The sequence below is a fragment of the Panthera uncia genome (assembly GCF_023721935.1).
Source record: "Panthera uncia isolate 11264 chromosome B2 unlocalized genomic scaffold, Puncia_PCG_1.0 HiC_scaffold_24, whole genome shotgun sequence".
Classification (NCBI taxonomy): Eukaryota; Metazoa; Chordata; class Mammalia; order Carnivora; family Felidae; genus Panthera; species Panthera uncia.
This window is the reverse complement of record NW_026057580.1, coordinates 73,693,038-73,709,813: the sequence shown is the minus strand read 5'-3', so window position 1 is coordinate 73,709,813 and position 16,776 is coordinate 73,693,038. Positions and strand designations below refer to the sequence as shown.

At 41.6% G+C, this 16,776-nt stretch overlaps 1 protein-coding gene across 2 annotated transcripts in view; it reads right to left on the bottom strand.

Annotated features, from left to right (window-relative positions):
- The window catches only part of NT5DC1 (5'-nucleotidase domain containing 1), a 139,229-nt gene extending 123,481 nt beyond the window's left edge, over window positions 1-15,748 (bottom strand). Inside the window, exons 1-6 of one of the 2 annotated variants that reach the window (XM_049654200.1) lie at window positions 15,555-15,748; window positions 10,267-10,358; window positions 8,689-8,760; window positions 7,452-7,558; window positions 2,181-2,260; window positions 169-253 (exon numbers count right to left, since the gene is read on the bottom strand). In XM_049654200.1, coding sequence (XP_049510157.1) covers window positions 169-253; window positions 2,181-2,260; window positions 7,452-7,558; window positions 8,689-8,760; window positions 10,267-10,358; window positions 15,555-15,647 — 529 coding nt within the window. In that variant the 5' untranslated portion in view covers window positions 15,648-15,748. The remainder of the gene's footprint in view (window positions 1-168; window positions 254-2,180; window positions 2,261-7,451; window positions 7,559-8,688; window positions 8,761-10,266; window positions 10,359-15,554) is intronic. The other variant, XM_049654202.1, reaches the window with a different exon arrangement.
- Window positions 15,749-16,776: the final 1,028 nt, after the last annotated feature.

Sequence of the window (16,776 nt, the reverse complement as noted above, 5' to 3'; positions counted from 1 at the left end):
TGAATTACAGAACTTCTTAAAATGTAAACAGTACCAACTACATAGCAAAATTTAAGATGAACGTAAATCCTAATTGAGACACATAACAAAATAGGTAACTTCTAAGTAATTCATAAGACATAGCATTTAATAAACATCTATTAAAAAATCTCTCTTTACATTACTCACCCTTAAAAGCTGACATTTTATAATTGTGTTGTATACCAGCAACTATATCCTTCCAAAAATCAAATGTTTTTTGACCATTGTTCTGCTAAAAAAAAAAAAAAATTCCGAATGTTAACATATGTAATAATTCTGTTTTCAAGCCCAGTAGAAAACACTTGCCAAACCATTACAATATTACTGTAATCTAAAACTGGGACTCATATTTTATGGGGCGCCTGGGTGGCTCAGTTGGTTGAGCATCCAACTTCAGCCCAGGTCATGATCTCATGGTCTGTGAGTTCGAGCCCTGCGTTGGGCTCTGTGCTGACGGCTCAGAGCCTGGAGCCTGCTTTACAGGCTTCACAGGGAGCCTGTGTCTCCCTCTCTCTCTGCCCCTCCCTTGCTCATACTCTGTTTCCCCTCAAAAATAAAACATTAAAAACAGTTTTTTAAAAATAAAAAATAAAACTGGGACTCATGTTTTAGAAAAGGTAATAGATGTACAAACTCATTCTTCCGAATGATTTAAAAAAAGAAATCTTCCATGAAAATCACTGTTTTATATATATATACACACAATATATATATACAATATACATACATATAACTAAATATTAATATAGCTCATATAGCCCAAATAAAATAGAAATTTCCACTCAATGTAAAGTCTAAAAATTATGTATTTTAAACACATGAGAAAATTTATGGTGTTATAGCTTTTGAGATATCAGAATGTGCCTCTTCATGTAGTGGGGCATCAATGGGGCTAAGAAACTTCAACTCCTAAAGTCCTAAAAGCTGGTTACTTTAGAATTCAATGCACATTTACCTGATTTCTATATAAAAGAGCAGCAAGTCTCTACAGGAGAGAGAAAGGAGGTTCAAAACCCAAAATGAGGGGCGCCTGGGTGGCTCAGTCGGTTAAGCGGCCGACTTCGGCTCAGGTCACGATCTCACGGTCCGTGAGTTCGAGCCCCGCATCGGGCTCTGTGCTGACCGCTCAGAGCCTGGAGCCTGTTTCAGATTCTGTGTCTCCCTCTCTCTCTGACCCTCCCCTGTTCATGCTCTGTCTCTCTCTGTCTCAAAAATAAATAAACGTTAAAAAAAAAAAAAAATTAAAAAAAAAAAAACCAAAATGTACACCATTTTTATTCAGATTTCTTTAAACCAGGAAGCAAGTAACATTATATTAAAACACATAACCCCACAACCCCTTGCTTTCTTGGAAACATTAACTGGTGTCCTTCTAGCTAAACAAAGACAAACTACTAGGTATTTGTATCTAATTATATAAGCTCTGAAATATTTGAGGACTGATAAATTTGCTTGAAGTTACTATGAATAAAAAACTGACTCCAGCTCACGTAAATAACTTCTACCAACATACTAAAATTACTGCTCAACAGAAACTTTCACAAAAACATGACTAATTCTGGTTCAAAAATAAACCATTATCCATGTTCAATTATCAACATGATCATTATGATTTTAAAAGACAACATATGCAAAAAAGAAAAGTAATTCTGACATAAAACTGGTTTCTGTTCACAGGTCTTAAGCCCTAACTAAGTATAACTTCTTGGAACCAGACATCTATTCAATCTTCATAAACAGTATAAAGTCTGCATGCATCAAACTGCTCAAAATGATGAATTTTAAAACTCCATCTCATTTTTTAATTTCATATTATTTAGAATGCTTAAGAACAGGTGGAATTTACTTAATTACTTTTTTTTTTTTTATTCTGCTAATGAAACCAAGAAAATATTTGTCCACCTATGAGGTCTGTTTTCTTTTTAGACTTTTGCACCCCCTGCTGGCGAATAGGTTTATTATCCTTAGGAAAAAAAATAGTCACTGCTACTTAATTTTCCCAAAATACTCGACCAAATTTTGTTTTTCTTCCTCAGTCACTTCTACAACTACAGAGAGGAAACTGAGTAAAATCTCAACTCAAAAGACATATATAATTAAGTCCTCTGATTTATGACTAAATACATACCATAATTTCTAAAAAATAAGCCCCTGCTCACCTTTGTTAAAGAGTCCACGACTCTGGCACATAGAAGAGCTCCTGGCAGGTCAAAGTAGTTATCATAAAAATAATATTTTCCTAAAAAAGAACAAAAACTTAAACTGGAATAAATTATTGCCTCATTTATGTGACACACAGAAACCTGGCTAAAGAGACACTAGATTTTGGGTTAGTCACTTAAAGGGACCTCTATTTCAATTCAGAATGGCTCCATTACAGGCTACCATTGTCTTTTTTTTTTTTTTTAACGTCTTTTTTTTTTTTTTTTGAGAGAGAAAGAGAGAGAGAGCGAGAGAGTGAGCACATGTGTATACATGCAGGCAAGCAGGGAAGGGGCAGAGAGAGAGGGAAAGAGAGAATCTCAAACAGGCTCCATACTGTCAGCATAAAGCTCAATGCAGGCTTGATATCATGACATGAACCGTGAGATCATGACCTGAGACAAAATCAAAAGCCAGATGCTGAACAGCCTAAGCCACCCAGGGAGCCCCTATTGTTGTCTTTTAAAGAAGGTTTAAGCTGCAAGAAAGTTAAAATATGATATCCATAATTTAAGGATTTCATGAAAAAAAGTGCTTTTATGTAAAAATTAAAAATAGATTTACCCCAAATATAAAATGGATTATGAAAAAGCCACAATTTATGTTATCAATGTCACTGAATTCCAAAACAATCAGTCGAACACTGGAGTACCATGAAATAATCAATACAACAGTGCCTTTCCATAACTGTGCTGGCTGGTCCACCTTCAGTGCAATGTGAGAATAACCAATGCACTGAGAGGAATAAAAAAAAAATAGCACATCATATCAGGACACAGTATACTAATCTTGGAAAATCTCAGGAGCACAGGACAGGCACTCCAGGATCTCATGGAAGAGAGGAATTTAATTTATCCTATTTGGCCCTAGGACAGAATCAAACTTGAGCCCTTCCTTGGTACAGATGTCACTTTCGAATCTGCCATCCCTGGGCAGACACCTGATGACCCATGTCACATCCCTTTGGCTCAAGTCTGATCCCAGCCATGGCCGTGCTAAATGACATCATCCCACCTAAGCACACCTGTGTCATTCACTTTCTCCAAAAGCCTGTGGAGTCCATGTGGCTCACATGGCAAGCTCCAGGCACCAGTGGATGAGCCTCAAGTTTAGGAGACAGTGAAGACTTCTGTCCCTTGGATTGACAACTCTGGGAGGTATTCTCAGTGCTTCTCAGAAGTCCCAGTGGAACACAGCCCCCATTGCTCCTTCCTTCCGTCTCATTGCCTCTAACATCTCACTCCTGTTTACCAGGACTGAGACCAACCACTTTGCTTTGGGCAGGGTGCGGGGTCCCAATGTCATAACCCTTGCACAAAGAGGAATCAAACAACCAAAGGTGAAGCCAGATTTTAGTTTAATGTAAGAAAGTACTTTTCAAATGGTCATAACATTGAGTGCACTATTATAAGTGCCTGATTTCGAGTCCTCCCTTTCTCCCATTTGTAATGTATGAGGTTCTGGAACACGGCTGTCTTGCTCTTTAGTGTCCACTAAGCGCAATACCCAGCATATTGTAGGCCCTCAATATGTTTGTTAAGCAAATGAATGAATGATCTAATAGTGGAACGGACTTCTGGAATGAAGGAGTGTCGTGGGTAAATTAACAGGAGAAAACCCTCTGCAGGGGCCAGATGTCTATCCCTTTAACTGCCATTTAATGCTTTTTACTTCCTCATATCAAATTATTAAGAACATAAACGAAACAAACTCAAAGTTCTCCTTCTGTTAATTCACAAAATGGCTGTGTGGGTTTGTGTATCCTTTCCCTCAGTTAAAAACAGTTTGTTTTTTACTCTTTTGCAGCTGAAATTATTGGCAATTTTTCATTTTTTCATTTTATTAGACTATTTTTCATTCCTAAGAAAGGTTAGACTGGCTTTGTCAGCATGAGGAACCAGGATCTGGAGGAAGAGAGAGATAATATAACATGTACATTTCTGCTCACACTTTGCTGTGTTGTAAGGCCACATAATACTCCAGGGTTCCCAAGACCTAAGACAGTGGGAACAGCTTTCCAAGGTACATTAACCTGTGCTGTATTTATTCTCTTGGCCTATGACATCAGAGTGGCCAGTTGCTCTGGGCACAGTGGGAGCAGCAGGTGTCCTCATCACCAGATATGTGCCCTTGCTTTCCCCTCCCCTTTCACTCCCTTTATGGCCATTAACAGATGAAGTTCAGTTAAAGAACTGAAACAGTTAAAGAACTGAAACACTGATCACGAGTCTTGGTTGGGGTCTAAGCAAGTAACGCAGGGGGTTAATGAAACTCCCTTCCACAAGGCAAGGGGCTGACTCACTCAGCTATCAAACCTGGGCTGGATGACCACTCTGTGGACACACCGAGGCTTGTTCAGTCTTTACCTGTGAACTGGACCAGGCTGCTCTCAATGCCTCTTCCCACAACAAAACTCCAAGACTACCACATGAAAGCTTTGACTCTCTCCTCCTTATAAGCAGAGAGCTCACTGGCAATGAAGGGATTAGTGAGCTCAGTTCAATGAAACAAGCCTCCACAAGAAGATAAGTCCTAAAATCGTTAGGCTGTGCTCACAGAGAAACTGCTCCCCAAGAACCCAGTGCCAACAACTATGTACTTTACAAACCACATATTCTTACTGATAACAGAACAGAGGCACACAAATGACTGAGGGCAAGAGAACAATTTATGTTAGCTCACTTCTCCTGCAGGTGAGTGATATCATCTTCACTTAAATATGAACAAAGTGATGCCAAAAGTGGCTTAGTAATTTGCCAGATCACTTGACCCAGCAAGGAACAGAGTCAATATGATCCAGGACCACCTGCCTCCACGCTCCCTGTGGTTTCCGCTATACCAAGTTGTTTCTCCATAATCCACCAGTTTAGAGGGAAACAAGATCAAAAGGACTTGCTCTCTGGAAATCGGCGGGAAAGGAAAACCATACTCCTGCCAGTGCAAGAACCTGAAAAGTGATTATCAAGTAAATGGTCAGTAAAATGTCTCTATCCATCAATGCTTTAAATTCCCTAAACATACTGGTAGGGAATGCACTTGACAATGCTCTACTTAACTCTGGGGATGAGTACGCTCAAAGTAGACGGAAACAGCTAAACCAACTGGTGTTCGTGAAAATAAAGGTTTTATTTGGCAATACTGATCAAATTTTAAACCTACGTGTCTTTAGAGCAACTGTACTTCTAGGAGTGTACCCTGAATGCATTTGCACAAAAGTGAAAAATATACATATATGAAAACATCACTGCAGGCTTGTTTGTAATGGCCAGACACTAGACACAAAGTCAGTATGCACTATGGACAGACTGATGGACAGCACTGGATGGCAGAGCACAGCAGCATTTAACAGACTGAAGTACACCTCTGTGTGCGAATGTGACAGGATCTCCAAGATGTCAATTAAAAAGAGCACAGTACAGAAAATGTATGATTCCTTTTGGTATTTTTGAGAAATAAGTTCAAGGAAAGGGGATTCTGGGGCCAGGGGTTGGAGATAATTACTCTTCATTTTACTCTTTTCTATAATTAAATTTTCTAACCATTTGCTCACAGTATTTTTTTTAACGTAAACAAAATTTAACTGGATTGTGGAATCATAGGCCAGTTTTTTCTTCTTTTATAGATCTCTACATTTAAAAAAAGTTGTATTAAAAAAATAAATAAATAAAAATAAAAAATAAATTAAAAAATTAAAAAATTTAAAAAAGTTGTATTACTTTTTAAAGGCAAAGCTTTCCCTTACAACGTGGCAGAAACAAAGGCCTTTGTCATGTGTCACCACCACCTGATCACTGAGCACAGGAAGGGGAAACACCTCCCTAACCAACTCAGTTAAAGAGGAGATAAATTCCAAGGTCATCCTCAGAGCACTCCTGGCTATACTGAGCACCAGAGGGAAGCTGCTGATTCCAGGAGGTGGCGCCCACTAGCAGCCAGAGGAGTGGGCAGACTGTGGGTCCTACTGGGTGAATGCTCTTTTCTTGGCTGAGAAATACTTTACTCCTTTAATGTAGTTTACTCCTTTAACGAATGGATGGCAGAGTGAAACACTTAGCTCTGTGCCTGGCCTTTCTGGGAGGAGGGCAGCTATCCACAACTGACTATGTCTGGAAAGACAACAGCAGTCCTCTATCCTCAGCGGAGTAAAGGGCAACATAGACACCCATTTCACTCCCACTAGCCATTTGGACTTGAGATGTGTGAAAGCATTGTGTATTGATCCCCAATGTGAAATACGTTTTCCTACCGATTTACTTTATCAGGAGTACTCATTTCCTGACACTTTGATCTCAGTACAAAAGCAAAACAAACTCTCAAAAGACAGAGAATGTTACAAACAAACCTAATTATAACAAGGAATAACTCCAACTATATTCTTACTACATTTTCTTGTTTTTTTTTTTAAGATTTTATTTTAAGTAATCTCTACACCCAACATGAGCTGAAACTTACAAGCCCAAGATCAAGAGTCGCATGTTCTACCGACTGAGGCAGCCAGGTGTCCCCCGCCCCGACCCGGTTACGAAATTTTCTGAGGAACAGGTGCATTTCAAAAGTGTAGTGTGAAAGAAAATGGCACAAACATTTAGAACAAATGAAAAACTAACAACTATAACATAACAAGGTCTATTTGTTTATAATAATGTCTTTAGCATTACTTGTTAATTTATGCATATCAACATCTACAAATAAGTTTTGAGAAATCCATTCATGTTCTTTAAAGACAATGGGAAGAAAGATATGAAAATATATGAAATCATTTAAAATAAGGGAAAAGAAAAGACAAAGGCAGAAGATACTAGAACTGAGAGTAAAGAAGAGAATTCAAGAAAACAAGAGAACAAGCAAACAAGAGAGGTGGGTAGTATGAATACGAGGAGAAATGTGTAATGGAGAAATAAAAGGACTGAGCATGTAATAAACTAAAAATAAATACAGAAGACTGAGGAATGTATTATTCCTAGGTGCTAGTCTTTTCACTCCAGAACAAGTACAAGTAAAAGGAGCAATCAATGAAACCCTAAATGAAGCAGAACCAACTCCCAAACAGGTATCAGACACAAGGAAAGCATCGTATTCCTATCACACCACGGCTGCCCCCTGGTGTAAACTGGCTGACAGGAGGCAAGAATGGCATGCTTCATGCCCTCATGCCCCAGGTTCAACATCCAAAACAATAGGAGACGTAATGGTGCTGCCCACCCCCCCCCCCCTCCCATGAGCCATACCTGATCGGCAAGCCATTCCCGTGTCAGACATGAAGTATTTCCACTCCTTCCCGCCATACTCCTCTGCCAGTGCCTCTGGAGCCATCATCTTTGTGCCATGGCTTGCTCTGGTTTGGGGAGATGGGAGGGGCAGACACACAAATGCAACAATGAAAGACAAAACCAAAACTATACAATGCTTTACATTCTTTTAACTATGATTGAAGAGAGCTAAGTACACTGTTAAGAATCTGATAGTTGAGTTTAAGGTCCTGGTCAAAGCTGCATTGAGTATGTATACATACATACTACACTTCAGCTCTAGTTGCCCAAGGCAAGAAACATGCAAATGAATAACAAAATAATCAGAAGGGGGGCCACACCTATTGTAGTTATCTGCACTTAGCGTGAGGTCCAGGGGAGAGTATGAGTTCATAGCGTGCAAAAAGAATGATGTATCAAAAGGGAGAGTATGTGCCAGGGTAACCTGTGCTGAGCGTCCTTTCCTTCGACTCTGATCACGTCAACAGAAATAATAAATCGCATAGCTGTGGCCACGTTGGCTTGCCTCTACTATGGGTGCTGGGGGAAAAGCGGATGCTCACACCCTGGCCGGCTCTGTAAGGCTCAGAGCAGTGGCAGCGGCAGCTTCTCATCTGCTTGTCCCACTCCCCCCAAATACTCCAAGTGCCCAGTGCACCCTGAGAGGAGGGAAGGAAAGGGAATTAGTACTGAGTGTGAGGGAGACTGATGAGGGTTGGAGTAGCCTAGAAAAACTTCCAGAAGGAGCTAAAATACAACAGGAGTCTTGCACGAGGGGGACAAATTTGGATAAATGGAGAAGGAAGGAGAAATGTGCACAGACCACCAACTCCTACCCAACATTCATTCTCTTCTTAGTAAAAAGAAATCTCACTTTATTCCAGGCAACTGCGCACTCATCTAAAACAACATAATCTCCAGGCTCTTTTGCAGTAGAGGTGATCAATGAGATGAAGCAAGTTATTAAAATTCTCCTGAATTTCCTGCAAATATTTCTAGTGAGCCGAATTTAAAAGAACTAGACCTTTAAGTCCAATGCTTCTTGATCTGTACTTAAATCGTTAAAACAATTCATATGAAGAAACAGAGGCACATGATCTGTCATCTGAATGATAAAAATAATAATCTTATTTAACCCGTACTTAACAATCAAATGCTATATAATAACAAAGTGTCCTGGAGAAAAAGTTTAGATTTCACAACTAAATTTTATTACCTGAGCACGGTGCCATTATCTGCCAATTTAATGAAGTTCCCATCTTCCAGATCCAGTGCCAAGCCCTTGCAACTAAAAATAGAAAAATTTGATTACTGATCAATTCATAGATTCGGCTAACCCCAAGAAATAATAATCTATACTTCCAAAATGTCACAATGCTAAAAGGGATTCTCCCATGCAGGTGAATGATATATTGGTTAAAAAGACCAAGAATATCCAAGAATTCTAAAATTTAATAGCATCCACAGAGCAAGTATGTAAGGAAAACTGCCATGTGGGAAAATGAGAGACAGCATGTTTAGTTTGTAAAATCCTTAAGCTTTAAAAAAAGAGGAATTCAAAAATTAGAACAAAAAAAGGAACATTATTTCATGTCTCTGTTAAAATGTTCAAGTATTTTTCATTAAATAAAACACACACATACACACACATGCACACACACATTTAAATTCTGCCAGATAAGCTCTTAGCCAGAGTTTCTCCTATATTCTTTAGAAATTGCCTCGATTTAGGTCAGGTTTTAAAACCTTGCCCTCTGGGCAGGGCATACTATTGAAAACCACTAAAAGAAAGTCAAATACTAAGTTTCAGGTTCCTCACTGCAAAAGACTTGTGGGATTTGGGGAGAGAGGTGGGTACAGATTCATTTTATGAATAATAAAGCAAGGAAGTATAATGCCACCAAATACCAAGAGAATTAAACAAAAATGACAGGGTACTTTAGAAGCATTACTGACTTTGGTCCACAGTAAAATTTCCAGAGTCAGCGGTTTTATACAGTGAAATATTTGTGTTTCTTCTTTTTACAAAAGGGATACATCAAAAAGGACTAACCAAACACTGCAGAAATATATAATAGATGAACATCATTGCTCTAGAATTACTTTTGTATGTCTTTTTCATGTGTTTTAGATTTATTATTAATTTTCAACTGAGCAATTTTAAAATGTTAGATTTTTATTTTGTTGTTTAGATAAGGAAGAGAGACAAAATAAGCCTTGGCAAGTAGAGAACCCTAAGAGTAAGCAGTAAGAGTCTTAGAGACAGGAACGTTTACCCAAATTACAGAAAACCAAATGTCCCAGTTCAGAGAGACAAAATAAGCCTTGGCAAGTAGAGAACCCTAAGAGTAAGCAGTAAGAGTCTTAGAGACAGGAACGTTTACCCAAATTACAGAAAACCAAATGTCCCAGTTCAGACATTTATTCAAAACATGATTCTTCCTCTTCTACAGTTCAGTATTTGAAGGGCAATAAAGCAAACTTTCTTTTTTAAGATGTAAATTTTAAAGATAGTTCTTAATAACCTCTGAAACTTATGACAAACTTAAGCCATACAGAAACATCCAAATTAGTCAAGAAGCTTTTAGCCTATTTACATATTTAATTAAACAAGTCTAAATTTAAAGTAGAAAAGATTTTAATTAATGAAACATAAAACTTTTAATAGAGAAAGCATTTTGTCTTTTGACTCAGTTTCACATTTCACTTTGTCTCCACAAAAGAAGCATTAAAATTTTATCAGCAACATTTAAGAAACAGAGGGAATGGGCAGCCCTTAAAAAAAAGAACTTACCAGAAATCCCAATCCTCTGGAGTCACAGTTAGTAATTCTTTGTCATACCCTTTCTCCTTGACCAGGAACTGAGCAAAGCTATTATAAATGAGCTATAAATAAGGGGAAGGAATAAAGAGAAATTAAATATAAAATTCACTATTCATTCTGAATTTCACAGACTTGAAAACCTACTGGAGTTATTCATGGGGCAGATGGGAGAGAAATATCTGTAATCGTGAAGTTCGGCAGTTTAATCCCCTTGTACAAGCAATTTATCCACCCCTGAAAGCCCCAGGTAGCTGTTGTGTCTTTTTCCACTGCAGAATTACACCATCAATATACAATTACATAACCAAGGATGACTACTATCTTACTCCTGAATTCTAATGGGTTGGAGATCATTAAGACTTGAAAGCTTTGTAAACTCATTTTAAACATATAGACCACTCTATCATTATATCTATCCTTAGCCCATTCTTAGTGGAAAGTGCTTATGAGGCACTGGGTTTCCCCAATTCATAGATTATTTCCCCGAATAAAGGACATTGAAATTGTCACTAAATTGTTTTAGTTTTTTCACTGTCACAGGGGAGTCTCAAAGGGAAAACACACATAGAGACAAGGCAGATGATCTGAAGGAGGAATCAAGGAGCTTCCATCAGATACAGGAAATACCTCTTATTTCTTTGCTTAAGGAAACTGAAGGAAAAGGACAAAGAAAGCTTCAGGAAACAAGTACAAAGATAAATGCTCTGCCGATGGTTGATAGAACTTCCGATTTCTCGACAACAACAAAATCCCGAGTGTTGGGGTAATGTGTCTTATTTTTCTCTAAAGAGTTGGCTTGATTTTTAAAAAACTGTGTATACCAAACAAAGAGTAGGCAGAAGGTGGATGAAGGTCCACACTGGCCCTTCCCCATTCTCCTTCCATGAGGGTTCTTAAGTCAGCATCAGATGCCCTCGAACCTGAGGCAGAATGCTGGTCTGGGGTCTGACTGAGCAGTGTCCGAGAAGATTCTTGAGCAACTCGACCTTTTTCCCATATGTTAACCCGTGATAGGTTTTGGCAGCATGAGACAGCACAAGTGGGAAGAGAGCAGAGACACAGTAAAAGGAATGGGAGAAGGCCTCCCTGAGGTGATGATGTTTACACTGACCCCTGCAAGATGTAGCAGTTAGCTGGGTGAATCCAGAGGGAGGGGAGCACACCAAATCCAGAAACCCAGAGACCCACACACTTCTGGATTTGGGAGTTGGGTGTGAGCATCAGGGAACGAGTGCAGAGAAATCAAAAGCTCCCTGTCAGGGGCGCCGGGGTGGCTCAGTCGGTTGAGCGTCTGACTTGGGCTCAGGTCATGATCTCAAGGCTCGTGAGTTCGAGCCCCGCATCAGGCTCTGTGCTGACAGCTCGGAGCCTGGAGCCTGCTTCGGGCTTTGGATTCTGTGTCTCCCTCTCTCTGCCCCTCCCCCGCTCATGCTCTGTCTCTCTGTCTCTCTCTGTCTCTCTCTCTCTGTCAAAAATAAATAAACATTAAAAAAAAAAAAAAAAAGCTCCCTGTCAAATAGAGCTGTTCTCTATCCTAAAGCTAATTAAAATCACTATACATGTACTCCCATGCAATGCAATGTGACCCTGATCCAGGTCAGTTGTTAACAGGCTTACATTATGTCAACACTACATATCAGCACTTCTCAATCCTGGCAGTGATTCAGAACCAGTGATGGCTCCTAAAACCACCTGGAAATTTCAGGCCTCCAGGATAGGGTGGGGTCCAGGTGAGGCCATACAGGATTCCTGAAGTCCAGAGATGACTGAAAATCATTGGCTTTATGCGTTATATGGATTTCCATTGAATCATTAAAAAAAAAAATCAATCAAAAATGGACTGAGTCACTCTGAGGTACAAAGTACTATGGATAATAAAAAATACACATCATGATCCTGACTGCAGGGAACCAGTGCTGTGGGATTAACAGATGTAAAGTGCTTTAGAGCAGTGCCTTACATACAAGTAAATTCAACTGAAATACTTGCTATTATCAGTCATATATATGCTGGTTTAAAAAAAAAAGTTCTGATAAGTACCTTTGCCCATTTCCACATATCAATATTCTCACCACAGCCAGTTCCAAGCTACCAATGCTTACTACATACCATTAAACCTGCCACCTCACGTCAAGGCACTTTACTCGGTCTCGGACAACAGGAAATTCTCACCCCTCGACAATACTGATAAAGATATGGGCATATGATGCCACTGAGACTTGACACCTTCCTGAGAGAAAAGGGCCTTTTCCAGTAGGGCTGCCGTTAGGGGCATCCACAGCTATGCTCCTCACCTCGCGGAGAAGTTTCTATGATGGGAGAGAATGAGGTCAATGTGTGGGGAGAACCAGAGAATAATGGTGCTGAGGAAAATAAGGGAGTCTGTGCCTTTGAAACTTGTCCTAGTCCCAAGGCCCGAGCTCTTGGATCTTTTTCTTATACTGAGTTACCCCAGATGCCTTCACGGCACAGGGCCTCCATGACCAGCCCTCTTCCTCTCCCAGTGTCTCACGTGCCTAATAAGGCACACTGAACAGCAGCTGCAAATTGTGAGCTGTATGCAGACTACAAATTATGTTTGGTTCCCACTTAAGGTTGCCAGATGAAACATGAAATGCCTAGCTAAATTTGATTTTCAGATAAACAATGAATTTTTTTAGTATAAGTACATCCCATGCAGAACATACATATAAGAAAAAATGGTTTTGTTATTTGAAATTCAAATTTAACTGGTGCTGTATTTTTCTTCACTAAATGTGGCAACCACATAATCCTGATGTGTTTGAAAACAAATTAACATTTAAAAGTTGAGAGACTTCTCATACAAGTTCAGATTCCTAACTGGTCTTAAAAAGAATTAGTTCTTTTAAGAGGCTCAGCCCTGGGACACCTAGGTGGCTCCATCGGTTAAGCTTCTGACTTCGGCTCGGGTCATGATCTTGCAGTCTGTGAGTTCAAGCCCCGCGTTAGGCTCTGTGCTGACAGCTCAGAGCCTGGAGCCTGCTTCAGATTCTGTGTCTGCCTCTCTCTCTGCCCCTCCCTTGCTCACGCTCTACATCTCCTTGTCTCTCAAAAATAAATAAACGTTTAAAAAAATAAAATGAATAAAAATTTAAAAAAGGAGACTCAGCCCCTACTTCCTCATGGAACTTGGCAAGAGTCAAGTGTGGCTGTGCCTTCAGAAGGCAAACACACTCTCCTGGCTATCCCAGGCCCTGCTCCCACTCACAAACGGGAGTTAACTGCTTGGCCCCTTACCCTTCTGAGTCTGCAACCCCAGGAGAGCACAGGGGTCATCATTTCTAGGATGCCTTTCCTGAGCCCCCAGGTGAGGTAACACATCCAGTCCAACATCTGCACATTTTGCATTTATTAAACGCCTATGATACTGATGGGAGAGGCACTCAGTGTTCTATGACGCAGTCACCACCAACTTCTCCAACATCTTCTGCAACTCCCCACCTGCCGCGTGACACGCAGCAGTTCCCTGAATTGTTTCTCGCCTCTGGGTCCTTGCCCTGGCTAGATTCCCTCTGTCTGAAGTGCCCCCCTCTGCTTCCTCACCTGCCAGCTTTAACTCTTGTGTTGGAACCCAGCTCAAGCATCAAGTGTCACTCCAGACCTCTCCTCTGGGCTTTCTGGCTCACATAAAGCATGGTGGTGGGAACAGAAGCCAATTAGCAGGGTGACTCTGGATAAGCTGCTTATTCTTTTTCTGCCTTGCTATCCTCATCTCTAAACAGCGACTGTGACAAAGCAAATACCTCGCACAGTTCTTGTAAGGATCTAACCAGTTCATTTAAACTGCATGCGTATTAGAATAATGGCTGTGCAATCTTCACTTATTTAAATACCTATGTTTTTAGTCAGTTATTCCTCAATTACTTATTGAACCCCATATGTGCCAAGCACTCACCTCGGCACACAGAACACACAAGAAACTATCAGAGATACTGATGTCAAGGAGTCATGGCTCTAGACTCTAGGGGAAGATTCTGACAGGTTCACAGGAAATTTTAAGCCATGTGTAAGTGCTATGAGAAATTAACGGTTTTGTGGAAGATTGGAAGATGGGCTGGTGTGGAGGGAGGGTCTCCAGACACTAGGGGCAGGCAGTCTGCAGCAAGGTGCAATACTGCCCTCACCACAGGGGGCTGAACTGAACTCTTCGGCATCCTCCCCCGTTACAACGCCACCTGCAGGCCCGTGTCCATCTCAGCATCCAACTCTGTTAAGGGGCTCAGCACACTGCTGGTATTTCATAAAAGATTTCCGAACCAAACAGGATCCGTAACACACTACTAGGATACTTCCGATCTTTAAGCCTCACTTATATTCGAGGTTTGTAAAAAAGAATCCTTTTACTGGAAGGTCTTGCATTCTGAGATTTTTATGCTCACATATGCACAAAACGGGTTCTAACATGACAGTGGTTTAACTTTCTTCAAAAGAATCTTTGACTAAAAAATTCCTGTGATTTTTTTTTTTTTACAATTAGTTTCCTTGTGAAACCAAAGTAATGGGGGAGGAAGGACAATTCCCCTTAGGGTGTGGTATCATAAATACTCCACTCCCCCTTTTTCCCAAAGTTCTGGGAGGACGCAAACTTAGTAGACGGTTGCTAGGATTAGAACTTATTCAGAGAGCATGCAGCACGTAGGAAGTGCGCAATAAATGTTTATTTTCGTCTCTTGGTAGAAGACAAAATTTGGGCCAAGATTCTAATGACTTTTCGGCTAGTGCTTCTTCAAAACACCACACAATCTCTCCCTGACTGCAGTGTTTAAAAACTGACAGGTGGTCGCGTGGACACGCTAAAAGAAAACTGCACACAAGGAAAATAGAAGCCCAGGTGGCTGCATCGGAGCGCGGCTGGTGCCCAGAATGACTTGCAAGGAAGTTCCAAGGCCAGGGTTCTGCAAAAGACATCCCCAGTTCCCCTGGCCCCGCCCTGCCTTCCGTCCCAGGAACCGCTTCCTCATCCCGATTTTGCACAGATTGCCCCTCTGCCCCTTTCCTTCCCACCGCTCTCTCAAAGTTGGCTAAAAGCTGAGCTCCATAAGCCGGTGCCGACGGCTCGGGAGGGGCCCGGGGATGCACATTTCCGCCCAGCCTCGCAGTGGGAGGCCGAGTTCTGCGCAGAGGCGCAGCGGCTGCAGGGCCCCTGGCAGCGGTCGCCGCGGGAGCCGGGAAGAAACTCCAGCCCCGGCCGCCATGGAGGTGCACGCCGTGCGCCCCGGGCAGCCTGCGCCACTCACCACCGCGCTCTCGGGCAGGTTGTAGCGACACAGAGTGTGGTCCAGGTCGAAGCCGACCACATCGCAGGCGGCCAGGGAGAAGTGCTGAGCCATGGCTGCGCTGGAAGCACCGGTGAGCGCCTCAGGTGCCGGAAGGGTGCGAGGAGACCGCGGACGGGACGCTGCGGGACGCTGCGGGACGGGACAGGACGGGGCCCGGCAGGGGCGGGACGGGGCACGGCGGGGCGGGGCTGCGGCCACCCTCAGGACGCAGCGCGTCTGCCTCCAGCGCTTCCCGCGCCCGCGAGCGCCGCCCCCGGCCACGCTTCTCCCCGCCCCTCGCGCGGCCAGCCTGCCGGCGCCTTCCCCGCCGCTTCGGCGCCCTGCGTCCCGCAGACGGCGGCCGGCCGGCTCCCGGCGCCCTACCGACGTCCTTCCCCCGCCCCTCAGCCCCAAAGGCGGGTGTGACCGGGGTGGGGGGGGGGTCACGTCACCACTGCTGAACCTGGGGATACAGATGAATCACTGTTGGCACGTAGCCCTTGCCACAAAATTAACCGGGGCTCCCCTTCGTTAGGAAGGTGCCACAGAAACCAGGACACTGTAAAGTTAGACCCGACCCTTTGCTCTTGTGCGGAATAAGATAAGATGGAGAAAATTCTACCCACTAATACCCTCTGACACAGTTAGCCTAGAATTTGGAAGATCTTTTTGCCCACGTGCTCTCTATGAGTTGAATCTTTTTGTATCTTAGTAAGTAGTCAAATAGATCTTTCACTATTTCACCTTTTGGAGTGAGTTAACAAATAGTTTTTGGAAAGAGTTAGAAGGACCATTTTTGCAAAAATGACACTAATGATTAAAGAAACCAATGTTGGCTATTTTGTTATTTGGTTATTCTTTTTTTATTGTAATGAATTTTTCAATGAAAGGACATCAGAAAGTTGATAGAACATGCTGCAGAGTATTTTCTGCAGACAGATGGTTTTCAGATTTATAGTGCACAAAATGATTCAAGTGACAATTATCTGAATTCTCTCAAGGACTGTGTATAGCTAATATCATTTTAGATGTATAGGAGAAAAGTTAATTCATTACATACAATGGATGCATTTAATCTTGAGAACCCATATGAAAGGCTAGGACTTTGAGATCTTTTAAATTGTTTAAAAGAGAAAATACAAATGTCATTAAAAAAATACGAGTCTATTATCTTTGTACTACTTCTGTGTTAAATTTAAAG